The 27,457-nt window shown below is 40.9% G+C and overlaps 1 protein-coding gene across 1 annotated transcript; it reads left to right on the plus strand.

The window, feature by feature from the left end:
• The first annotated feature begins 691 nt into the window (after positions 1-691).
• On the plus strand, positions 692-27,457 carry ELOA (elongin A). Its single transcript, XM_072136506.1, has 11 exons — positions 692-858; positions 11,130-11,186; positions 13,490-13,602; positions 14,372-15,254; positions 16,183-16,291; positions 16,644-16,802; positions 18,977-19,074; positions 23,338-23,518; positions 24,285-24,396; positions 24,859-25,010; positions 26,202-27,457. The coding sequence occupies exons 1-11, from the start codon at positions 787-789 to the stop codon at positions 26,261-26,263; spliced, it is 1,998 nt and encodes a 665-aa protein (XP_071992607.1). The 5' UTR covers positions 692-786; the 3' UTR covers positions 26,264-27,457.

Consider the following 27,457-nt stretch of genomic DNA (forward strand, 5'->3'; position numbering starts at 1 on the left):
CTGCTAGTCTGTAGCCTACAAGCTTGAAGATATAGTTGTAGTGCAAATTTGCATAAATAAAACATGGGGGATAACCTCTTCTTGCAGGATCTTCAATGTTATCATGTGTATGATTACCAGCTTTTCTTGTTAGTGGGCATTATCTGTAGTAATGCCTGTGGTATTGAGGGAGTGGCACAGCAGCCATGCTATTACTGTAAGGCATACAAGCAACAGACTGCATGGCTATACATTGTCTCCTGGCTGCACACGTTGTAAGTATTGTACAATTTCATTATTTTACACCACAAATCTGAAGATGTTGCTGTGAACACATCCTAATGATGGAGCTGGTTTTAATCCTTATAGAGATAAATGTACTGATTTTAATTCGGGAAATATTCGCATAAACAAAGACCTGGCTCCCGGGTCCTGTCCTATTCCTGTAGGCATCGGCCTTCCCCTCTGACCTGCACCAGGGGAATGGCTCCTACATGTGAGCGCCTCACACCATAGTAACCCCCTTCCCTGCAGAGGCTCAGGGAGCCGGTAATTGAGGGGCTCTCGGCCACCAGGGGAGGCGGCATGTGTAATGGGAGAAGACGCAGCTGAGAAGCTGTACAGCATGAACGAGGCGGTGACGTGTGGCAGCTATTTGCCAGTACTTAAGATGGTGGCGCTTGGTGTTCCTCATACGTCACTATCCAGCATATCCGCTTCCTTAAGGCCGGAATTCTGATGGCGAACCCTCTGTGGAAGGAAAGTAGCTGAAGGAGTCTTCCGGTCTCGCACCTGCCAGATCTAAAGATGGCAGACTCCGTGGTGGAAGTTGTGGAGAAGCTGCAGTCTAGACTCTCGCCCAGTGCTGAATCTAAGAAGGTAGGTTAGTAGGTGGCAGTCGGGGAACACGCGGTAACGCTGTTCTACGTGGCCGAGGGGGCCTGTGCTGGGGGGGGCGCTGCCTCTGTACACGGTGCGACCACCGCCATATGCCTGCTGAGGGGGCACAGCTCTGGTTATCGGGGCTTAGAATGGGCTGCGCATGATGTGACGAGCTTACTATATTGGAGTCATGCTGCCACGGCCAGACCCTCGCCCCACTTTATTGTCCCCCTGTAAGGACTTGGCAGGGACCAGGTATACTGTACTAGTGACCTGACTGTCCTCTTTACTTCTACATAAATAACATCGCGGCTTCCATCTTGTATGAAGGTTAACCATCATATAATTATATATGTAACCAGTGTCCATAGCCAGATATGAAGGTCCTCTCCATACATCAATCTTATCACCATTACTACACACAAGCCATATTCAGCTCTGTAACATGTAGTGAATCTGAACTTCAACCTGCATCTGGCCATAAACATTTAGATATGTCTATGGAATATAATGCAGGTCTATTAGGGAATTTTCTTCACCAGCCCCCACTGCAAACAACGTTTAGGTTGGGGCAGGTACGCCATGTACCATAGTATATCATGAAAACCTAAATGGCAGCTCAACTTACTGTACAGCATAAGGTTAGATTTGTCAATGTCCCTTGTGGATGTAGCCATTGTGACAGCCCTGGGGTTTCTCTTCCAAAACTTCTACCATTTTGGGAGTAGTTGATTGTTTTCTACAGTCGTGGTTTTAATAATTGAGCACCCAATCATAGAACAGGTGATCATTTCTTTCATAGGTATCTACCATCCCTTCTGCTCAGCCACTTGCAGTGGTCACTGGCAATCCAACAAGAACTGTTTCCAAAACACAGCTCATTCAATGCATTGGCACCCTGTTACAATACCAAGCACAGCCACCATACTGTGTTTTGTCAGTATGTGAAGTCAGTAAACCAAACTTGCATCTCCAACTCCTCAATTTCCTGAGCTTTACTCCAGCTCCACCAAAATGGTGACTGACTCCACAGTCCTGTTTTCCTGGTCCCTCTAGCACTGCTTGAGATAAATGCAGGTATTCCTTCCAAGCACCTTATTTCTCTAATCTATAGCAGAGGAGCTTCACTTCTGAGCATGTACATAAAGTGAAGCACACATTCATCTCAACTAAAAGAGGGGATTAGGGGTGCATATGCCACGCTGACAGGCCACATGCAGCCTGTCAAGCCATGAGTTGCGGTCCAATGAGAACTTAATTGATGGAAAAGTTCATTGGTGCAAGAGGCTTGGTAGTTGAGTGCTACTGAAAACCTGGTTGTATGTCTGTCAGGGCCCATAGGAGAAGACCCAGGAGTGGTAAGTACTTGTGATCTGTACTGTACTGCTCTAAGGTCCTCTCCTGCTCTGGGTCCTGATGCAGCCACATACAACTTGCAGAGTGGCACATGGAGCAGGTAAGCTGCTGCTGTGTGGTGCAGGGAGGCGATGGGGAACCAGGAAAGGAGATAATTTATCCTTTTTCCTGTCTGTTCTGGGGGTCTCCAGTATTGTAATCTGCTCTTGGGATCTTGAGTATCAGTATTTGTGTTCTGGTGGTTTCCAATATTGTTTAGTCTTCTGTGGGGGTCTCCAGTACTATTATGTGCTCCGAATTTGGTTTCTGGTGTGGTATTTATATTTTCTGGTGTAGCATTTTGTTCTTTACTGTGGTGTTACTCAAAAAAAAGGAGGGCCTTTATGTGTTTGCAGGGATTCTTGACTCAATATTTATTACTAATTTGCCACTGGCAAACTAGATTACCCATATCCAGACACAGGAAAGTGTAATTAAAACATAACTTTTAATTAGTATCTGATAATATGGACAGTTCTTATAGCGATTCGCATTACTGGGTGCTCAAACTCTCCTTTGTATGGATATGGGTAATCTAGTTTGCCAGTGGCAAATTTGTAAAAAATTACTGTGGTGTTGGCGCTTATAGGGTGCTGGTTACTGATGCAGCCCCTTTAAAGTTGAGTGGTATGACAATTTAGCCCTTGGACCAATAAATGTTGCCCTGGCATAAATCCTTAGATAAGGAATAGAAGAGACATTCAAAGGAAATGTTGACACTTTTTTATGCTTGTGGAGTTGGTCCATTTTATCACGACTCTGACTCCACTGCCGTGGTTGGTGGGAAATTAAAAAGTTGCATTGCAGTCTCTTATAGCCAAGTTTGGTAGCAACTTTCTCCAATTCTCTACACTTCTGATTCTTGGTTGAGACCTGGGTACATTTAGTGGCGTCTGCAAAAATGTATACAGGTTGGGTCTCTGGGAGCGGGAGAAAAAGCTACCCCATGCCCGGTAGAAAATTAGCATATTAGATAAACGGTACATTAGGTTAGAAATTGTTATAGGGTTAAGAAGGATAATTTAGGACATGAATGGGAACCTACTTTCAGATCTACCTTAATAGGTACATTCCTGATGGTAGGTTTCCTTTAAAAGATATATTTTATATTTTATAATTTTTATAGTACACCGGGTGCATGGAGAGCCCTCTCCATAGCCTGTGTCTTTGCTGCATATTGAAGAAAACACTTACCGGTAACCCTGTTGATCGCCGCCGGCAAAGCTACCAGTGGCTTAAAAAAAAATGGGGGTGCCGCCATCTAGGTCAAGTTTGTCGCTCCCCGTGAGGCGGCGATCGGTTGGCATGACAGCCTCGGGTGTTCCAAGTTTTAACCATTCATTACAATATGCAATAATATACCCCCCTTTGTCTAGAACTGATGTAAATAAACCGTAAAAATCACAAATGCATTAGGTATCGCCGCGTCCGAAAATGGCCAATCTATCAAAATATAATAACGGATTTTCACTGCGTTTAACAACATAATGGAAAATGGTGCTCAAATTTGAAAATGCCACTTTTTTGCCATTTTGAAAAATATAAATAAATCAATAAAAAGTGATCAAACAATGTTAGCAGTCAAGATGTCACACAAAGCTCCTTACACCGAAGTATGAAAAACTTATTAGCGCCAGAAGATGGCAAAACAAAAAAATTGTACAGGTTTTAATTTTTGTAAATGTATGAAAACATTATAAAACAAATATGGTATCCCCGTGATTGCACCAACCCAAAGAATAAAGTAGACGTGTCATTTGGGGTGCACAGTGAAAGCCGTAAAATCCAAGCCCACAAGAAAACATCGCAAATGCGGTTTTTCACCATTTTCACTGCATTTGGAATTTTTTTTTTTTTTCCGCTGCACAGCATGGAATATTAAATATCACTATGAAGTACAATTATTGATTTTTGATGGTGGGGAGTAAAAAATGGAAATGAAAAAATAAAAAAAAGGGCCTTGTCCTTAAGGGGTTAATTTGGAGATGCTAAATTCAGTTTCCCTATTCTGTATTGGTTGGTCTATTGGATGTTAGAAGGTTTATAGTTTTAGTAGCAAGTTCATACATTTTTCAAGAGATTTAAAAAAACTACATTTTTGGTGAGCAATTCAGTTTGGAAGCGCCCTATAAAAGCTTATGTACTATATACCCCCACAAGTATCACTGTTTTATGAACCTAATATCTCAAACTTGTCATCCGTACAATAGAAAGCCCCAAGAAGCGACACCATTTTGGAGACTACACCCCTCAAAGAATTTAGGGTTGTGAGCATTTTAACCTCCGACATGCTGGTCAAAATGTAATACAAAGTAAATAGTGCAGAGCAAAAATTGCATTGTTTTCTCATATATGCCATTTTAGTGCCCCTTTAGACAAACATCATGCAAATATCATTCATCGGGTTGTCTCGAGTATGACAATAACCCACATGAGGCAACAATCTGTGGTGGGCACACAGCAGGGCTGAGAAGGAAAACTGCTAAATTTAGCTTTTTGAGCTCTGTTTTCACAAGTTTGGATTTGGAGTGCCATGTCATGTTTGCAGAGCCATAGAGGTACCAGTACAATAAAAACCCCTGAGAAGTGAAACTACACCCCATTTTGGGGGGTTGTGGTGAGCATTGTAACCCCAAACATGCTGGTCAAAATGTAATACAAAGTGATTTTTTTTCTCAAATATGCCACTGCAGTGACAAATGTATTTTTCCCAACTCATGCCACTAGGGATAAACACATCAAAAATCATTCTGCGGGTTATTCCGGTTAGGGCAATACCCCATGTGTGGCAATAAACTGCAGGATATGCACACGGCAGGGCTCAATAGGAAGGGGGCGGAATTTAGGTTTTGGAGCTCCATTTTCACTAGATTAATGTTGGGGGTGCCCCTGAGGTACCAGTACAATAGAAACCCCACAAAGTGAAGCCATTTTGGAAAGGGCACCCCTCAAAGAATGTTTCTAGGGTTTTGTGAGCATTATAACCCCTAAGATGATGGCTCAAATAAGTGAATGGTGCAGAGTATAAATTGCATTGTTTTTCTCAAATGTGCCATGAAATCAGCCCAACTCATGCCACTGGGGGCAAACACCCCAAAGATCTTTGAGGCTTATTCATGGGTATGACAATATTCATATGTGGCAATACTCTGCAGGATGAAGACAGAGCAGGGCTCAAAAGGGAATAACTGGCATTTGGTGCACAGACATGTTTTTTTTTTTCTATTTGGCACCATTAAGCATTTGTAGATGCCAATAGGGACCAGTACAGTAGCACCCCCTAAGAACTGACCGTAAATTTATTCAGGGGTATAGTTAGCATTTTAACCCCACGGGTGGACTCAAAATAAAATGCATAATGGATAGTACATAGTAAATAATACTCATTATGTCATATTGTGCCCAGCTTTTGTCATAGGAGACACCCCAAAAATCATGATGCATGTTCTCCCGGGTACAGCAATACCCCACATGGGGCAATAATCTACAGGCTGGGCACATGGCAGGGCTTAGAAGGGAAGGTGCAGCATGAAGCATGATGTATAAGCTGTGCATAGTACATCAGGGTAAAATCTACATCTAAAGGTCGAGGGATGTGTGATAAATACGGAAGCAATTTTTCATACATAGTCCTGGATTTTCTGAGAATGTTTCACAATGGTAAATGGTGTCCTTCCGAAAGCTTCTTTTGGAGCACCCCCTTTTTTTGTGTCCTTCCATTGCTGGCAGTTCGGGGAACTTCTGGAAAGTGCTGCCCTGGTACAATACATGTTGTGGTCTCACTTCCAGAAGTGCTGACACTCCCCCCTTCCTGGTCTCCAAAAAGAAAATACTAATAACCACCTTTTTAAAGGGAACCTACCACCACAAATCTACCTATAAAGGTAGAACTGGTGGTAGGTGCATCAATGGGACGTGAGGATAGCCCTTTTAAGGGCTAATCCTCACGTCCCCGCACTTTTTTAGTAACTTTTATCAAACTTTTATGCTAATTTTATTATGCGGCTACTGGGGTGTGGAGTAGCCGCATCTGAGGTTACACGAGGCGGCTACTCCACGCCCCGGTAGCCTCTTTTCTCCTCCTACTTACCATTTTCGGCCCGTAGCTGCACGCCCTCGTCCGACGATGTTGCAGTCTGCGTCTGTGCAGCCCTGGCTTCGGAGCAGTGACCGCGCGGGCGCGGGCCTGCTGTTCTGCGCATGCGCAGACTGCATGATCGTCGGACGAGGGCGCGCAGCTACAAGCAGCTGCGCGCCGAAGATGGTCAGTAGGAGGAGAAAAGAGGCTACCAGGGCGTGGAGTAGCCGCCTCGTGTAACCTCAGATGCGGCTACTCCACGGCCCAGTAGCCACATAATAAAATTAGTTACTAAAAAAGTGCGGGGACATAAGGATTAGCCCTTAAAAGGGCTATCCTCATGTCCCATTGATCCACCTACCACCCGATCTACCTTTTATAGGTAGATTTGTGGTGGTAGGTTCCCTTTAAATTCCAGGAAAGTTCCCCTCTGGCCTGCACATAGATGTAACATGTAAGAATTATATAGTGCTATCTGCATGATGTGCAGGGCCAACTTCTTGTACCACACCCTTGATTTTCCGCACGGTGTTGTATGGCTGTAGCACCTGGTCCGACAAGTCCACCCCTCCCATGTACTTGTTATAATCCAGCATGCAGTCCGGCTTGGGGGTTTCTGTACTGGTACCTCGTACTGGGACAGGGGTGCTGATGTGCCCATTTATTGTGGTTGATACAAGGACCTCTCTCTTGTCCTTGTACTTATCACACAATACAGAGTCGCTGCATAGTGCCCTGCTCTCGTGCCTTTTAATTTTTTGCCCAAGCAGCAACTTATAGAGACCTCTCTGATTTCTGCGTACAGTGCCGCATGCCGTAGTATTTCTGGAAGTGAGGCTCTTGAACAGAAAGGCTCTTGTAGTAATTGTCCAAGTGTAGGTGGTACCCTGGTCCAGCAGTGGGTGCACCAAATCCCACACCATCTTCCCTGTAACACCCAGGAGGGGGGGGGGCATTCTGGGGGCACAATAGTGGAGTCCTTCCCTTCATATACCTTGAACTTGTAGGTATACCCAGATGTGCTTTTGCACAGCTTATACATCTTCATGCCATACCTTGACCTCATATTGGGCAGGTACTAGCATAATTGAAGTCTCCCTTTAAATTGTACCAGGGACTTGTCTATGACCACATTTTTCGGGGGGTGGGGGTATATGCCTGAGAAAACTTGGCACTAAAATGGTCTAATATGGGCCTGACCTTAAACAAACGACAATAACATCTCTGGGTGGGCACTGTGTGTTGTCGGTGTTATGCAAAAACTTCAGCGCATCCTGCTCATCGCCTTGTGGAACATGGGGGTGTGGTACAGTATGTCTGTGCTCCAGGAGTCCCTGATCGATGGCTTCTTTACAAGCCCCATAAGGAGTATTATTCCCCAATACTTCTGCATCTCTGCTGCAGTGACAGGGGTCCACCTGTAGGGTTGTGCATGAAATGAAGAGGGGTTCTGGACAATATGCTGTGCAGCGTAGAGATTGGTCCTCACTAAAATAACCTTCAATTAGAGGTTATTTCAAAAAATGTTCCTGTGTGAAGATAATTTCCCATAAATGTAGTGATATGGTCCCTTAGAAACGAGATGGCTTCCTCGGATACGGCCACCTCTGCTGGAGAGATTGCACAAAGAAACAAAAAGTTTTTGTATATGAAATGTCCGGGAGTTACTGCAGGTCCCACAGCCGTCATGTGGAAATGATAGCTGAATACAGGAGGTCAGACAGGTCTCAATAGTGCATGTCAGGCCGCTGCTGCCAGAGTGCATGGTGGTCGTATCCGAGGAAGCTATTTGGTTTCTAATTGACCATATGACTACATTTATGAGAAATTATCTTCACACAGGAACATTTTTTTTAATAACATCCAATTGAAGAAATGTTTATATATGGCAAATGCATTTAATTAAATGTAAATGCCCTGATGGGAATACCCCATTAAACCTATTATACCCTTGTTCTTAAGATTAAAAGGGCTTAACAATTATGCAAATGAGCCTGAGGGGCTCCTTCTTTTGGAACAAAACATGGAATAAGAAGTTAAAAGAGCAGATCCTGTCAGAAGGGGCACATACCAGTATGTCATTGTGCTTGGTTTACAATCCTTCATCCTGGTGGTAGATGTGCTCTCAAGTAACATTTAAGACCATCATATCTGTTTGCAGATGTGTATTTGAGGTCTTAAGTTGCACTTCTTGCAATGTCCCAGTGTAATTTTTTCACACGTTCGACATGTACAACTGGAAAGCTCCCAATGTAAACACGGAACATATACGGTCAGACAAGGTCAAGAGAGTGTCCTTATACTGTCTGATCAGTATACTTACAATGGAGGAAAAAAAATAATGTGAAAATTGGATGATGGTAAATTTTAATTTTAGTGATTAGTGCCAGGCAGCTGCTTAAAAGGAACACAGAAGAGCGGACTAGAACAAAGATTACTCAGTTTAGAAAAAAGATGGCCTCATTACAATGAATGAATGGGCAGTACAATCTTTTTATACCTCGGCCTGTGACCAGGACAAGGGGGCATCCTCTACGCCTAGAGGAGAGGCGATGCTACCATCATCATAGACAAAGGTTCTTTACTGTGAGCCTATGGAACTCTTTGTTACAGGAGGTTGTTATGGTAGATACTTTTTACATGTTCAAGAGAGGCCTGAATTACTTTTTTGTGAACAAAAATATCACAGGTGATTGGAAGAAAAACCATTTATTTCTTAAAGGTTGGACTTGATGGACCTGTGTCTTTTTCCAACCTTATTTAATACTAGCTGTAGCCCCCGGTGTTTCCCTGTATAGTAAATAACTGGTCTCAGTGTCCCACAGATGATGTAAGTGTCACAATTGAAAACATATCACCTCACACATAAGCTGCCCTATACTACAAATGATAATGGCAGATTGATATTCCAGTAACAGCCAGAACTGCAGTCATCTGAGATGTTCAAACGGTGGATAGATGATTGCAGCTCTGGAGGTGCCTGGAGTATATATTGACATGGATAAGACTGCAGCACTGGATGGAACAAAAGTATCACAGATGATATAAGCATAGGAATTGAGAAAGTTTGATCACATATTACCTCACGCAGATTGATACTCCTATCACAGCTGCAGTCATCTGAAATGATATAATGGTAGATAGATGATTGCAGATCTGGATGTTACTGAAGTATCACATAAGCAGCATATAACAGATAACATACAACCTCACACATAAGCTGCCTTATACTAAGAATGATAGCTGTATATTGATACTTAGGTCACAGCCAGAGCTGTAGCCATCTGAGATGATCTAATGGTAGGCTGATTATTGCAGCTTGGGATGTGACTGAAGTATCATATTACATATTATCTTGCAATATTACTTAGCTTTAGTGTATTGTAGGTTAAATCAGTGATTTTCAACCAGTGTGCCGTGGCACACTAGTGTGCCGCGACACATGGTCGGGTGTGCCGCGGGGAAAGTTCCCCAAACTATGGTGCCCCCTGTGTTTTGTTTCCCGGCAATGCGCAGCGATGTAAAATGAGAAATACTATAGTCATGAGGCTGGAGTACTACAAGTACTATCTCATATGAGTATATGCGCTGGCACTTGTACTCTGGCCTCATGGCCATAGTACTTCTCATAGTACCCCTTTATTTTGCAGTACCTTATATACTCGAGTATAAGCCTAGTTTTTCAGCACAAAATTTGTGCTCAAAAACCCTAACTCGGCTTATACTCGAGTCAACTAAAACATAAAGACAAAACTCATCTTTCTGACGTCACCCGTAGGTCCTCTTCTGTCTGAGACAGTCGAGGACCTACAGGGGACATTGGAAAGATGAGTACAGTGTTATTTTTTTTCCTACTACAGGGGCTGGGCAGGCTGTATGCTACAGGGGCTGGGCAGGCTGTATGCTACAGGGGCTGGGCAGGCTGTATGCTACAGGGGCTGGGCAGGCTGTATGCTGCAGGGGCTTGCAGACTATATACTGGGAGGCTGTAACCAATGCATTTCCCACCCTCGGCTTATACTCGAGTCAATAGGTTTTCCCAGTTTTTTGTGTTGAAATAAGGGATCTCGGCTTATACTTGGGTCGGCTTATACTCGAGTATATACGGTATATGAGCCACATAATAATCAGCACCATAAACTAAAAACAGGGAGAAACTGAGAACTGTTGAGGAAGAGGTTTCACACTCACTCACTGAGTGAGTAAAATAAATTTAGAATCTATATTATTAACTATATATAATATGACTGTTTTAGTGTCATTTTGTGCTATTTTGGTTGGTGGTGTGCCCCAGGATTTTCTAAGTACAAAAAGTGTGCTGCGGCTCAAAAAAGGTTGAAAACCACTGGGTTAAATGGAAAAGAGCAGGGAGAAAATTTCAATTCTAAACCTAGTCTAACATTTCCTCAGTCACAGGAAGCGGATATACAAAATTTGGTGACTGTAAATGTCATGGTGCATATTCCTTTAGCGGACATACACACACACTCCGTTTTATATATTAGATGATATAGATGATATTTGCTCCAGCTGCAAATTTTGGAACAGGTCCCATTCTTGTCTGTTTTTTGTGGCTGCTGCAGATTACCATTTGCACTAGTCGGTCTCACAAGCCTCTCATTCCGTGTGCTGGCATTTTCTGTGATCTTTACTGGCAGGAGTGGACCAGAGATTTTACACATGCGCCACCAAAAGACAAATCTTTATATATAGAAGAATTCGGCTACTTTGAACTTTGGGTGAAATTGTAAACAACAGTGACCATGATGGTTAATTTTTTTCTACTTTTTTACAGCTGCTGAAGACATTGAAGAGATTAGCTGAGCTGCCAATTACTGTTGATATTTTAGTGGTAAGTTTATTACTGTTACCAACTGGTATGTAGATTATATAAACCCCACAGTAAATATTAGTTTAGTTTGGTGTTTCCACCTTTGCATAATTTGTGAAACAAGTTACAACACTATGCTAGATCTGTTGTACAATGTATCAAAACTGTGTATGAGCCTCAGATGCTTCGCATGAAGCTCGAACTAATTATTATTAATGGTAAATTACAAAAACACCTATTTCAGGTAACTACTGTCCTGCTCTGTTACCATAGTAATGATGTGTATAACTGCCATAGCTGCACATTACTTCACTGAGATGGGTATCAACACAACACTGGCCATATTGGATGCACTGCAACCAACCCACTACAGCCAAACATAAAGGTGATCACATGACCTGACCAGGCAGGTACAGCAGCCATCTTCTGTCCTGTGTCTCCTCCACAGCGACAAAATCAATGGACTGATTAGCCTCTTTGCTCTCCATGGCATACGATTACGTATGTGCCGCTCTCCATGGCATACTATTATATATGTGTCGCTCTCTGTGCCATAAGAGTATGTCATAAACCCTATGACTGTTCAGCTTTGGTGAAGAGCTGAACCGTCATTGAGAAACACAGGGTTTCAGCGGCAATCTACCACTGATATCCCCATGAGCTCCGTTCACAGGTGTCAACCCTCTAAATGCCACTGTCAACGTGCCCACAGCATTTTAAAGCCTGCTGGCAGATTCCCTACTTGAACGGTGCCCCTGAAGCGTTTTTGGGGGGTCCAATCGGTGCTACTGTTGTGAAGTACAACTTGTTCTGTAAAAAAACAAGCTCTCAACCTTCTCTCTAGATAAAAATATAAGACCTATACCACTTGGAAAATAGTAATGCCAAAATTTTAGATTTTTTCCCCACAATAGGTTTTATTCTACAAAATTAGATAATTTGCTACTGCATAAGATGTTACTTATGGTATACAGTGACTTGCTGTTTTCACTACAACCAACCCCCCCCCCCCCCCCCCCAACCACCACACACAAAAGTTTATCACTTTTCAGGAATATGGCATAGACCCTAAAAATAGTATCACTGAAGAATACATCTAAACCTGCTAAAAGTATAAAAGTAAGCCCTCCTATGGCAACATGAATGGCTAAACAAATATTTTATAGCTGAAAAAATTGCTCCCATGAACCATCTAAAATTCTTTAGGGCAAAACTGGCTAATGCATGACCCTTCTTCCCTTATGCATTTTGCTGTGCACCCATGCAACAAGTAACGGCCACATGTGGTGTGTTTCCATACGTTTGGGAAATTGCATAACAAATTTTAAGATGGGTTTTCTTTTTATCTTTTGTGCATGTGTATATTTTAGAGCTAAATTAACTTATTACTGACAATCTAAATTGCACCTCCATTTTGTTTTTAATTACTATGATGATTTCAAAGGGTTAACAAAGTTCCTAAAAGCTTGAGGGGTGCAGATTTAAAAATGGGTTGTTTTATAGGGGTTTTTTAATATTATATATTTCAAATCTCAATAAAAAGCAATAATGATCCCCAAAAAAGTCAATTCTGAAATCTACTGAAAAAAAGAATATTGAATGGCGTAAACTAAGCCGACTAATAGGAGGTGCAAAGTACGACTAGACAGTCTAAAACTAGGACAGATTTATCATCCAGCAACAGACCCTTACATGAATCTTGTGCAGCATGAGACTGTCTAGTCTAACTCTGCACTCTCTTACCTTAGGACACTTTATAAATATGCCCCATTCTATACACACAATATTTTGTAGTTTTTGAAAACATTAACAACAATGCTTCTATAAAGTAAATATTACTTATAAATGACCTTTTACTAAACACTGGGCGGTAGTCTTAAAGGGGTTATCCGGGCGGGGGAGGGCTATTTAAAAATAACAAATGTGTACTTACCTCCTCCAGCGCCGCTGATGTCCCACGCCGCGGTCGGTCTCATCTGTGCGCTGGTTTGTTTACAGGGGAGCACAGGGAGCTTCCTGCTGGCCGGAAGCTCCCATCCAACACCATCTACCAGCTCTTACAACGCTGAGAGATAAGGACAGATGGGTGGAGCCGGCCACAACGCGGACTGGAAGTTCCCTGTGCGCGGCTTCTGTGCCTTGTAAACAAACAGGGGCATGGATCAAACGGACCGTGGCACGGCCATAAGCAACTTTTTATACCCGGAATGACCCCTTTAATCATTGAAATCTGAAAACTGTGCAGGCTATTACGATTTATAGAAATTAAAAGTGATGTATATAACTGCTAATTTCATGTGCCCATTCTATGGTGCCTTTTACAGGACACTGGTATCGGTAAGACCGTTAATGGACTGCGAAAGCATGATCTAGTTGGAGATCTTGCAAAGAATTTGGTTGCTCAGTGGAAAAAACTGGTCCCCCAAGAGATTCCAAGGTAAAAGGATTTTAGTATTACTTAAATCACCTAATACTTTCATCACCTAACTGCAAACAGTGCAGATGCCTCCACACAAAAACATGGCTATATCCAGATAAAAATCCTTGGTGAACTTTGAAGAGAATTTTTCCTCCCTCTCTGTGAAATCCGCAGTGCATGTCAATTCTCCTGTATACTGTATATACTTGAGTATGAGCCACTGACATCATAGTATGTGTGCCGGCTGTGCGCACAGACCTGTTGTTGACCTGGAGCTGGCGCCAGCGCACATGAAGTAAGAAGAGGACTTGCCTCTTCTTTATTTGCTGGGCGTACAGGGGGCTGGCTTTATATTACTGGGGGCTGGCTCTATACTACAGGGGGCTGGCTCTATACTACAGGGGGCTGGCTCTATACTACAGGGGGCTGGCTCTATACTACAGGGGCAGGCTGGCTGGCACTATAATACAGGGGGCGGGCTGGTTCTATACTACAGGGGGCGGGCTGGCTTAATACTGGGAAGGCTGTGACCAATGCATTTTCCACCCTAGGCTTATACTTGAGTCAATAGGTTTCCCAGTTTTTGGTGGTAAAATTTGGTGCCTCGGCTTATACTCGAGTCGGCTTATACTCAAGTATATACAGTACTTTGGAATTTCATAGACAGCTAATTTGTGCAAATCCACACAGATAATACACTGTAAATCTTCATCATGTGACACTTTAACAGATACTATATTTATAAAACCATTTACCATTATTACTATTATTCTTGCATTTATTGTAGACCTGTGGAACCTGACGAACGTGAGCACAGTAAAAGCAGCTCACGGAAGAGGCCCCGCTCTCCATCTCCTGTAGAAGAAGATGAGGAATATGAAGATGAAAGTGACAAAATGTGTATTTCTCAAAGTGAATCGGGTAAAGAAGAGACTTGGCAGCAGTATTCAGACCCGGAAGATTTTGAAGATGGTAGGGGTTATTCCCCTGAACTCACTTACAGTCCTCCAAGTATGTCAAGAGAAAAATCCTTTCACAAGGAGAATCAAGAGCACAAGTCTTCACACAAAGATAAACACAGATCAGAGATAAAGATTCTAAGTCCAGAAAAGAAGAAGGAGAAATTAGTATCAAAGGAAGCACAAAGAGACTTTCTATCCCACCCAGGAAGCAGCCAGGAGAAGTTACAATCTTCAGAGAGTAAAGATCGTACTCATAAAAAGGAAAAGAATAGGCATAGCGTTTCAAAAAGTCATACAGACAACACTAAAGTATTGAAACATCAGGATAAACTCAAACCTGATAAACACAAAATAAATTCAGAGACTTTTGAGAAAGGAAAAGTATCTGAAAAAAAGGATAAATCTAAGAGCAAAACCCAACTAAATGACTCAGGAACACATGATCGGAAATCCATTAAGATCTCTCTCCCGCCAGCAGAACCTGAAGCCGAAGAAGATGAATTTGAGCAGCCAACAATGTCTTTTGAGTCCTACCTCAGCTATGACCAACCACAAAACACTAAGAAGAAGAAGAAACCCATTGTAAAGGCTACATCTTCAGTAGTGGAAAAGAGCACCAAGAAACCGAGTGAGAGTAAATCAGAACATAAGGAGAAAAGCAAATCAAAACAGCAAACACCTGATAAAAAGGAAAAGAAAGAGTCTAAGGTTAGATACTTCAGTATGACTTACTTTATATCCATAAATACAGTATAAATTGCTTGAGTTCTGCTCAGGTAGTAGAACTCTATAGTCTTTAACTGCAAAAGATTCATATTCACAATGCCACAAACTGACAAGCACTAGACTAGTGTTTTCAAGCTCTGCATTGTCAGAGGCTGCAACACATTTAAGACCTGCCACCAGAAATTTAACCCACACATAAATATAAATATGTGTTTTATTCAGATAGTGTCTCATACCTGATGAAGAGATCAAAGTAGTTTTGAAAGCTTACAATTGTCATCATTCTATTTAGTTAGCCAATAAAAGGTATCAACAACTGAAGACTCTTAACTTTTATCTATTTAACCACTGGCTAACAAGGTGAAATAAATCTCTTAACCCCTCACACCAGTAATTCCTGCCGGTAAAGGGTTAAAAGTCCTCCTCCATCACCTAAAATTATCTGCCTCTGAGGCACTGTACCTTAATTACAGCTGTTTTCTTGATATACAAATAAGTAGATGAGAGTCAACTTCTGAAGAGAAGAGTCATGTTTTCACCAGGCTGCAAGTGAACCATGCCTCACTCTTTTGATTGACATTTCTGTGTCTCTTCAAATGTCAGCCTGAGCAGACAGGAGGTCCTCTCCCTGTCCACTTCCTGCCCTTAACAGAATGCAGTCCTTCTCACTGTATGATGAATTTAGCAGTGAGCACTGTGTGGGAAACTGCAGATCTTGTCACCATTTCATGCACCCCACGATGGGTGGGGCCAAGCAGCAGTGGATGTGATTAAATGGATTGGAGGGGGGGTAACATAGTAAAAAGGTGCGGGGAACAATTTTACTATAAAAAATAACGGATAAAAAATTTCAACATTGCTGTTTCTCATTGTCTTCTTTAACTAGTGTTTTTGTATTACGAATATACAGATTGACCAAGTCCCTGTTCTACCTGATATACCATTGCCAACTATCCAGCCAAATTATCGACCTCTTCCCTCCATTGAAGCAGTTACCTACTTGCCTCATAAGAGGAAAGGTAAGATACCTTCCTGAAGATTTCAATGACTGACTGTATGAACTTGATTATTCTGTTAGGATCCCTGCACACAAATGTACTTGGTCCATGCAATCTGATCCATGTGCTGGTAAGATCCTATGGACTGAGCACATTGCATCATAGTGATGTATGATGCAAGGAGTAACAAAGTGTTATTATTGCTGTTCAGCCAGCAGACAGGGACTACTTGCATCAAAAATCTCTGTGATGCAAGGACTCCCATCCACTGCACTTTGCTCATTCCATGGGTTTTGACCAGCATCTGGGTCCGATTGCAGGCACTGATCATGTTCTTGTAAAAGTTGCCTTACTCTGAATATTGTGTTCCTAGCTCCATTGTACTCCCAAGAGGAAGATGAAGGTAATGGATTCACTGGACGTAGGTTAAACTCAAAGATGCAGGTGTACTCTGGATCTAAATCTGCCTACTTGCCCAAGATGATGTCCCTCTACGAGCAGTGTATTCGGGTCCTGGCTAACAACATAGACTGTAAGTATAATGGGCAAACCCATTTATTCTTCGACCATATATTTCTGACTAGAGACATGTATCTTTATTTTTACTTGTTCTTGCATATTGCAGTATTTGCATATTTTTTTTGGAGACTACACCAAGGTTTTAAGAAGTTTGCCAGTGTCTGTTTCAGTTTCCCTATTGTATCTTTACAAGACATGTTTTCTTTGATTTGCAGCTTCTTCACCCCCTATTTGCAAATCAGAGAGTTTTAGACACAAATGGAAGTACGACTGGCCCATACTTACTTCCATACATGTTTTGATTTTTTTGTGACTTTTTAGGCACATTTAAAAAGATATGCAAAATCACAAAGTTGTGGCCTAAATGTACCATACAGCAGCAACTATTAGGTGGCATAAACGTAGACTAGAATATAAAGATTCACCAAATGTAACATACGGCTTAAGTCACTGTGATAGATCTTCACACTGCCTGAACTGTATCTTATTGATATACAACAGATGTGGCGTGAAGGCACAATTTAATCTGTATGTATTTTTGTAGCTACTATTTGTCTGGGTACTTCTCTTGTACTCTTTTAACCACTTACCGACATTGGACGTAGTACTATGTCACGGGTGGCAGGGATAGTTCAGCAGCCAATGCCAGAAGCCCTAAAATAGTAGTCTAGTATTCTCCCCTCATGAATAATATGTCGACAGCAGCGCCTCCAATTAATAAAATGCCCAGCAGAGTGCCCCCCTTGATAAAATGCCCAGCAGAGTGGCCCCCTTGATAAAATGCCCTGCATATTGGCCCCCTTGATAAAATGCTATGCATATTGGCCCCCTTGATATAGTTTGTACTCACCTTCCGGCGCTGTCCACCGGACGTCCTCTTCTCCCTGCAGCAGGTCTTTGGGTTCCTGGCAGGCCGGCAGATGCGCGTCTATGTCAATGTGTCTGTCATGAGTAGGCGGCAACACTGCCATGTCATAGTTCTGTGACAGCAGAGGGCATAGACGTGTATCTGCCAGCCGGCCAAGAACCCGGAGACCTGCTGCAGGGAGAAGAGGACGTCGGGGGACAGCGCTGGAGGGTGTGTACTAACTTTATTTTTTTATAGACACGAGTCTAAGCCGATTGAGGCTTTTTCAGCATGTAAATTGTGCTGAAAACTCACCTTATATTGTGAGTATATATACTCAGTTATTATCAATGTTCCTATAGACTTTAATTGAAATTGCCCACACAAGAATGGCCAACTCTCCATTCGATGTTACACCTGGAAGCATACTATATATGAAGATGCACTAAAAATTTAACATCCCGGCACACATATGCAGAGATGGACGATGAAAAAGTAAAAATCTTCTTTATTGATATCCATTAAGATGCACTATAAATATACAGAGTAGGATACGACCTATGCATTTGGGCTGCAAGCCGGTTTCATGGTCATGATATATATGAAAATGCTGCTTTAAATAACAGAATAACAAGTTGTAACTGGAAAACCCCTGTAATCTTTTCCCTGCTGAGGATGTATCTGATAAATTCTGGCTACAAACACCCATACATTTGATCAGTCTCATCTAAAATCATAGTTAGACATGGTGTTAGAGAATCCTGATGTGATTTTAAAGAGGAGATTCTCCGCTTACATTAATCTTTTATGTAACCTCCCCCCCCCCCCCAAAAAAAAAAGGAGAATGCAGTCTTGTAGCTTTAGCTTTAAAATTCCCCATTCTGAGCATATCTTTGTCTCAAACCTTCCAGTTTTCTAGTTATAGAAACTTTTATTAAAATCTGCTAAATAGTCTGAAGTGCTTTTTTTGGAGGGAGGTTCTTTCAAAAGTTACAGTGTCCTCAAAGTCGGTGTAAATGAACCCTGGTAAAAGCCACAGGATTTACTTGGCTAAACCAGTGAGAGTCAGCAAATACCATATGGCTTCTAGCCAGCAGAATGACAAAGCAGCTTTATATTAATGATGAGGAAAGCCAGGTAAAACCTGACACAGCATGCAGACTGCCTCTTGGGCTTCGCAGTATGATGCTAAGGCTTGCATATATAAACATATACTATCTTCTAAAAAAAAAAAAAAATAATCGCTTTATTGACTTTACATAAAACAGAATAGCATTTCAAATCAAGGAGCATTAGAACTTCTAAAAATGTTAATTATTTACTCTTTTTTTCTTTTTCAGCAATCTATGAAATAGGAGGGGTACCCTATTCTATGCTAGAGCCAGTTTTGGAGAAGTGCACCCCAGAGCAGTTATACCGGATAGAGGACTATAATCATGTGAGTTACTCATTCTCATGAATCACATTGCTATTATATAGATTAAACTGAATTTTGTGTACAATACACATGAAACAGGATATACAATAACAAATACTTTATTACCTAAAGCAGAGTTTCTTAACCTTTTCACGCTTAGATGAAAAAAACAAGCAAACAAATATGCAATATATCAGATTTGATTTGATGAATAACACTGTAAGTATCTCTATTCTTGTCACAAAAGTGTGAAAAAATGGTGAATGACTATAAGGAAATGACGGCAAGACAAAATTGTCTGTGGGACTTAGTTCCTGGGTGTACTCTGAAACAACTCCAAGCTCCTGAAGCAGACCAATAAGCAATCTTAATACATAGAAACAGTACAAGAATCAGACATACTACATAGATATAGTACCAGACCCAAACTGACAAATCTAAACTGCTCCAGAACAATACTTTATTTTACTTTATTCTTTATAAAGAATTTTTTTTAATTATTATTTGACCCGTTGCACATTTTCAACGCTGACCCTCTTTTCCCCATCAGGCTAATAAGTGCACTTGCATAGATGCTGGATTCCACTTGACAGCAATCAGAGTTAATTGTGTTTTTTAACATAGATTTTTGTGCAGAAAATTCACCCTTCCTGTCTAACGGTTTCTATTATCCTTTTCTAATAACGGATACCAAATACTGAAAGTAAACATACGCCTTTCCACTTATCATAGACACCTGCATGTACCTTTCATCATGCTTCCATTATAATAATGGAAAAAATCTAATAGAAGTGTCATGGAAGCCTTTCCCCATCTGCCAGTATCATCACTCTTAATATAATTAAGGATGCCACTGCTGGTGATTGGTAAGAAAGGAAATCGGGAATGCAGCCACAATCCCCTACTGGGCCGTACTCAGTCCTGCCAGGATATAACACCAACACACAGAGGAAATAGTCCCAACCGTAGGACAGGCATTGGTAGGTTGCACACTATAGCTGACTCTGTTAGAAGAGGAATTGCCGCCTTCCCTTCACAGGGAAGGCTGCTACATCCTCTGCCTGCAGAGTCCACAGCGTTGTAAATATAGTCACACAGTAACTATATAATACCACTATATATATATAATGCTACCACACAATGTCCACTATAAAGTTATGATACCAATATTACCAACGGTTTCTCTGTCCAAGTAGCAAATAGAACCTCCATACTAAATATTTTCTAAACAAGGTAAATTAACAACTTTCTGCTACAGAACAAACAGAAGACTTTGCCAATAATACCACTGTGGGACCATATATTACTGCTACTCTATGAGGGGCATGTATCATAAGTCTGGCTTTGTGTGTCTGTTTCTTTTTTTTTTTTTTTGCCTTTTCTGCTGGTCAGATGTATCTTTTTTTTTTTTAATTGATACGTGTGGCATTTGGTCTCTAGTGAAATTGTAACTTTTTAAAACAAAAATCAGAAAAAGTCTCCAAAAGTTTCCATCAGCTCTCAGCGAATTTCTACGCCTGGTCAGGTCAGTCTTAGATTTGAGCCTAAATTTGTGACTTTTTTTTTTAAAAAAGTCGCAACTTTCACATCTGGATTCTGGTGATAACTCACTGAATACTACAGAAAAATAGACAATGGTGAACTTTGAAAGGAGATGGTTTTAGGCGCATAAATAGTCACAAATGAGCAGAGCCACCATGATAGGTCTCGAAAATTAAAGAAAAGGCCAAGCCACTAGTTTAATACATGTGCTCCTATGACCAGTACTGTTGTCAGAACATAGTGACTGAAAAATAACACTATAACGAGGCTGAATACCATGTGCTATAGGGTCGTCTTTACATTTCACCATCATTGCCATTTGTCCAGGCAATAGAACATAGTGGGAGATTTATCAGAACTGTTCTGGTTGCCTAAGTAATCAGAGCTCAGCTTTCATTTTCCCACAGTTGTTTATAAAATTAAAGCTGAGCTCTGATTGGTTGACATGAGCAATTAGAACAGTGCTTCTCTCCCCATAGTGTCTCATAATGTATATTTCCTCCTGCAGTTACTCTTTATATGGATCTCTGCAGTTTTATTACAGAGCCCACCGGTAACACCCGCGATCAGAGGCACATGGGTGCAGCCAAAAGGCTGACAGTCCTCCAAGCACCGTACACTGAAGTATGAAATAGTTATTAGCGACAAAAGATGGCTAAATGAAGAATTTTATTTTGTACAGGAGGTTTTAATTTTTGTAAATGTATGAAAACATTTTAAAACCTATATAAATTTGATATCCCCGTAATCGTCTTGACTCAAAGAATAAAGGAGACCTGTCTTTTGGGGTATACACTGAAAGTCGTAAATTCCGAGCCCACAAGAAAATTGCTCAAATGCGTTTTTACACCAACTTCATTGCATTTGGAAGTTTTTGCCAGCGTCTCAATACAGGGCATGCAGTAAATACCGTCACCATGAAGTGCAATTTGTTACGCAGAAAACTAAGTCCTCACACAGCTCTTTACATGAGCTGTAAAATTCTAGATTTTAGAAGGTGGGAAGTGAAAAAGGAAAATGCAAAAAAAAAAATGGACCTGGTCGTGGGCCTGGGGATACTGGCGTGTGCCCCTTCTGGCGGGATCCACTGCAGCATCCATCCAATCAAGCAAATGAACCAGAGGGGCTCCAGGCTCCATTAACACGTGTGGACCGCAGAGCCCTTCGGTCTAATTTGCATAATTTAAAAGCCTTTAAAAAAAAAAAAAACACAGCATAAGAATCTAAAAGATGAGCAGATCTTGCCAGAGGGGTGCATGTATAGCTTCCCTTTTTCTGCCTGTAAAGAAAAAAAAATTAAAACTTTACATACCCATCTCCAATCCCCTGCTGTCACCCTGGCAGATGAGGTTCTGTGGTGAACCCAGCCGTCCAGGTGGAGGTGGTGCAACAGAAAAACATTGAGATTCACACATGCTTTTTTCAGTTTGATGTGTGTAAAGACTTTGGTCTTTGAGTTTCTTTTAATCTACAGATTTTTGCATGGTGTCACTAGTCATTTTATTGTTAGAGCTTGCTGCTCCCTGCTCTGTTTAGTGTTCTGAGATGGCTGAAATAGTTGAAGAAGGGGGAAGCAGGCACAACATGCCCAAGATTCCCTTACGGCGACATGCCCTCAAATACCTCTTAATCTTTCCATTAGGTGTATGGAGGTTGTTAAAACATTATACTGTGATAGGAGAGAAAATTGAACAAGTAACATGTACATCTTGTGATCTGAAAGAGCCAAATGGTTGGGTCCAAAATTAAAGTGAATTTTCAGATATTGCTTGCTGATTACTGTGAATATGTGTATTCTTATTGGAAAAAGTTGCCTTGTTTGACTTGTTTTTTATGTCACTTCAATGGCTTAAAGGGAACCTGTCACCAGGGACCTCATTTTCACTAAAGACTGGATGCAGAAGCTTATTACACCTGCATTGCAAATCTTCCTTTCTGTCTTTTCTAAGCATTTGCATTACAATATAATTGTGTGTTATACCTTACCTTGTTATACCTTACCTTGCATCCTGACAAAATCCTGGGGTAGTCCCAGAGGCTGGGCTTTGGTTTGGATGCATTTCAAAAAACAACATTTGCCTTGTCTGTGTTACTCCCTTTTCAGATCTTAGCCGCCACCTTTGTGCTGCTGTCTAGCTCCACCTCCTGCTCCTTCTCAGAGGTCAGAACCTGGTCAGCCTGACATCAGTGGGGGAGGGACAAGCTGTGAACAGGAGCACAAGATGGAGGCAGCCTGCAGCTTAGACAAGTCACATATTGTTTTTTGAAATGCATCCAAACCAAAGCCCAACCCCTGTGACTATCCCAGGATTTTGTCAGGATGCAAGAGTAAGTTATAAAAAAATGTTATTGTAATGCAAATGCTTAGAAAAGGCAGAGAGGCATTTTTGCACTGCAGGTGTCATGAACTTTTACAACCTGACTTTAGTGAAAATGAGGTCCTTGGTGACAGGTTCCCTTTAAAAAGCACATATATGCTATGGAAGTCACCAAATTTGCATGTACTAGGCCCGGAAATGTGCCATTGTTTTTTTTTGTAACTAGAGAAAGCAAGCTGGCAATGATCACTGTTATTCCTCTGTTTAGGATAACAAACTAAACCTTTTTATTTTACTTCCTAGAAGAGGGACCACATATTTTACTGATATGGTGAAAGAAATCTACACATCTATGAACATCTTTGACCAACTTAGAGGAATATTCATCTGCAGCACTTTACTGACTAAAGTTTGTTTCATTTAGGTACTTATTGAGGATACAGATCAACTATGGAAAAATCACTGTCAACGAGATTTCAGAAAGGAGACTCCAGAGGAATATGAGACTTGGAGAGAAATGTATCTCCGTCTCCATGAAGCTCGTGAGCACAGACTGGTCATGCTAACACAAAATATCCGATCTTCACACGCAAACAAACCTAAAGGTAAGATTTAGAGGATAATCTGAACCTTTCCTGCATCCAAGTTGTTGTTTTTTTTTAATCAACAATAAACTTTTTTCAGGGGAACATGGAGAGACAAAATACACATCAATTAGTGCATATAAGAATTGGTCTTGCAGGACCCAATGCAGAGGAATAAAAAAAAACAGAGCATGATTGAGCATACATAGGCCATAGAAAACAAAGAATCATCTTCACATAACGGAAGCTGTGTAAATGTCCTCAAATTTGAGCGCAAACAGAAGTTTCAGTCAAACTGTCAATTGGAACAAAATAAAACCCCAACATGAACCTGCATCCGCATCTAAGTTGGTTAAGTAGCCTTCAAAGACATATTCTCACAAGGTAGCAATGACGGCTGTCAAAAACGTAGGAAATGCTGGATCAAAAGTATGTTACATGTAGCCTTGTTATGAAAGTGGATTTATTTTTGATAAGAAAGATTATCATGTTATTTACAGAAAACTAGACTTGGCTCCCGCTAGGCTAGACTCCTTGATTATGATTCTTCTATTGAAAACATATTTTATACTAACAAACTCCATACAAGGCATATTAGGAAGAAGGCATATAAAAAAGATTTTTCCGACTTGTACGGAAGCTCTAGTTAACTTTGTCCTGCTACCTGGGGCCCACCTCTGTGGTTCCATGACAAGGACAGCTGCTCTGACATACTCATCCCAACCATTTGTCTAGTATCATAGAGTAATACACCTAACTGATATTTTACTTTAATATTTTTGGAAAGTGCGACAAGCAAAGATGGCATTTGTGAACACAGAAGTAAAACCCCCACGAGATGTACGTAGAAGACAAGAAAAGTTTGGAACAGGAGCAGCAGTTGTCAGTGAAAAAACAAGGTAAAACCCAGGAAGAACTGGTTATTTTGGGGACAACCGATGTCTTAAAGGGACATTCCAAACTAAACTAAATTTTACCATGTGCTTTATTATAGTATTCCATGTGTGAACTGTTCATTTTCTTGCTTTTTTTTCTCTCTTCAAATATAACATTGGGATTGTTGCAGTGTGAATCTGCCTTCAGTGACATACCATATGTTGTAAACTTAAGACCATGAAGTTCTGTGTGTTGCCCATCACATCATTAAATCTTTATGTAGTTGGAAAATGTTGTGGACTGTACAATACAGGCAGTCTACAGGGGAGAAACTAATGTCTTTATAGTTTCCCAAATAGCCCTATCCTATCTCTTTCAGTGACTCCTCCTGTAAAGATCTTACACCCTCGCTTTAGTTCACATGTGATGGACCTCACTAGTAGGAGTATTTGGGAATTCAGATAATATCATTCTTCTCTCAACAGGATTAAACCATTTATGCCAGTCAGTAGTAGCTATAGCAGTATGTCATCTGAGGAACCCCACTCATCGGACAGACCGAGTACTAGCAGTTCAGTGTCCACGCCAAGCAGTGTTGTCCAGTCTGGACATGACCCTCGGAAACCACAGGTGAAAAGTAAGTAACGGCACTAAAATACAATAATACAGCTCTCAATAAAATCTTAGACTGGTTTCAAACTGAAAGTTTACAGTAGTAATAAAGAAATGCTCCGAGGGCAAAACACATTTACTAGTTGACCTTTACATATAGTTTGTGTTCAGTTGTGATGTTCTTCACATATAAATCAGGAAACCGTGTTCTATATCTTGTATATGTTTATGAAGCAGATAGGTTCAAGCTGCAGTATTTATAAAATCCCCTTGTGGCTGGTCCTTCATGCAAAACATCTGCCAGCTGTGCCACTCACCCCCTCATGGCTTCACCTTGTGTATACAGTCAGAGCTGTAGTAATCATTATTTGTTGCCTCTTGGTACTTTGTCCCCAGAATAGTATGTTGTTACTATAACTACTGTTACTCCAGTATTACAGCTATGAAAACTCTCATGTGAAACACTACATAGGAGCCACAAGTTTAGACACAGGACAACTATGCAGCATAAATGTATTAATAGGAAAACATTTTAAGGATCTCTTTATACTATCTCAGTGTAGTAGCATTGTATACACAGCATATTAGTACAGCCGCTGACATGCCTAATGATAACTGACCATTATTAGGAAAGAAATCATGTCACTCTGTGCCATAACAGGTTGGTAATAGGCTGTGGGCCCAAAGCCTCAGCATTGTGGTTGTCCCCTAGCTATTTATGGATTGTCTTTGCTGTGTGCTTAGGGTTATTGTCTAGGCAGGTGAAGCTTCGGCCCAGAGCACTTGGGATCAAGTTATCATTAGAAATATCTCATCCATAGCTCTATTCAGCATACCCTCACTCATGTTCTACTTCCCTGTCCCAGCCAGTGACAAATACTCCTGCATCATGATGCTGCCACCACCATGCTTCACTTTAGCAACAAGCAATGTCTGGTTTTCTGCCAACATAATGCATAGAATTAATGGGCAAAAAGTTTAATTTTACGTTTGTCCATTCAAAACTTTAGTATTACCTTTTTTCATAAATTTACAAATAGTTCTAGAATTCTGCTTTTACATTCTCATTATGATGGGGTTATTTTTAGTTTAGGCTGCAACATAAAATGTGAACTAATCCATAGACTTTTCTAATGCATTGCATACTACAAAATTGTATATCTTATGATAAGCAGAATACCCTTTGAACTCACTATACTATACTTGTCTCTTTTAGAAGTTGCTCCCATGATGGCCAAGACAATAAAAGCTTTCAAGAACCGTTTTTCTCGACGATAAACTAAGGAATCAGATGAACTTTTTTTGCGATGGGAAGGGATCATTGCTCTGGAAATCTGTCATAACATGACAGAATGGACCCATCAGTTCTTGAAACAGTGTTTCCCTTCACCTTAACCTTTCCTTGTGCCCAACATGTTGATATACTCATGTTTTTAATATTTGTGTCTTTCATCTCTCAATGGCTATTCCTATGGCTCTGCAGGATTCCAGTTATGGTACTGGCCTGTGTCCATGGGGCCTTTAGAATCACTGTGTCCTTTCATGTCACAGACATGGATCCTGACTAGAAAGCCACAAAGCCATGTAGGGTATAATCAGTGTGGCACACTTTTTGACCTAGCAGAATTTTCATTTTAAAAAATCAGTTTTTTTACTGGTTTAAAAACAAATTATAAATTGGAAACTACTATTTTTGTGCAATTGCCTGCAAAGGACTTAGGTAAAATGTTACGTTTCCGGCAAAGTTTGAAAGAAACCATGAAAAGATATCTACAACTCTTTTGATGCCTGAATTTCTACCATGTACTTAGCAGACCTATCATGGGTTTGATGGTTTACTATTGCAGTGTCATGTAATATTTGTTGTGAATTATTTTGCAGAATTGTTTTGTGACATACAATTGGTGTCCCATTTTCCATACACACGCTTCTTCATAACTGGGATTTCTACTTAGACTCTATATTTCAGTGTGTGTTTGTAATTTAGACTCATGAAATCCTATGAGGGTCACGGTTTATGTAATTTATTTTTGTTGCCGACTCCATGATAATTTGCTGTTTCCATCACTGTAAATGCAATTCTCTTACTCTGCATGAAATTTTTCATACATTTCAGTTCTCAGATGTATTTTTTCAATTGGGATACTAGGTATCCTAGACACATAAGTTCCCACGTGGCAGCTCTCAGTATTTTTGACCATTGCAGATGGTGTTTCTACTCAACTAAACCGCGGTGTCAGGCACTTGGTCTCTAGTGTAGGTCATTTGTGGAACGAGTACATTGTGGATTTTGCAGATCCCACTTTCCATTACCTATAGATATTGGGCAGGGGCTATGAACTGTAGGCCTTTATGTCAGCTTTTGCTTTATGTAAATAAAATCCTTTTTGTGGTTTTCAGAAGATTACAAATTTTAATTAGACTTATATGCAAATGATTTTATCTGGCTCTTAATAAAATGTGAATACTGGA

This window comes from Engystomops pustulosus, chromosome 2, assembly GCF_040894005.1.
Source record: "Engystomops pustulosus chromosome 2, aEngPut4.maternal, whole genome shotgun sequence".
In the NCBI taxonomy this organism is placed as follows: domain Eukaryota; kingdom Metazoa; phylum Chordata; class Amphibia; order Anura; family Leptodactylidae; genus Engystomops; species Engystomops pustulosus.

Coding starts and splice junctions, on each gene's coding strand:
- ELOA (XM_072136506.1), top strand. CDS start 787: ATGGCAGACTCCGTGGTGGAAGTTGTGGAGAAGCTGCAGTCTAGACTC. Junction 16,292..16,643: donor CTTGCCTCATAAGAGGAAAG/GTAAGATACCTT, acceptor TTGTGTTCCTAG/CTCCATTGTACTCCCAAGAG. Junction 25,011..26,201: donor TCGGAAACCACAGGTGAAAA/GTAAGTAACGGC, acceptor TGTCTCTTTTAG/AAGTTGCTCCCATGATGGCC.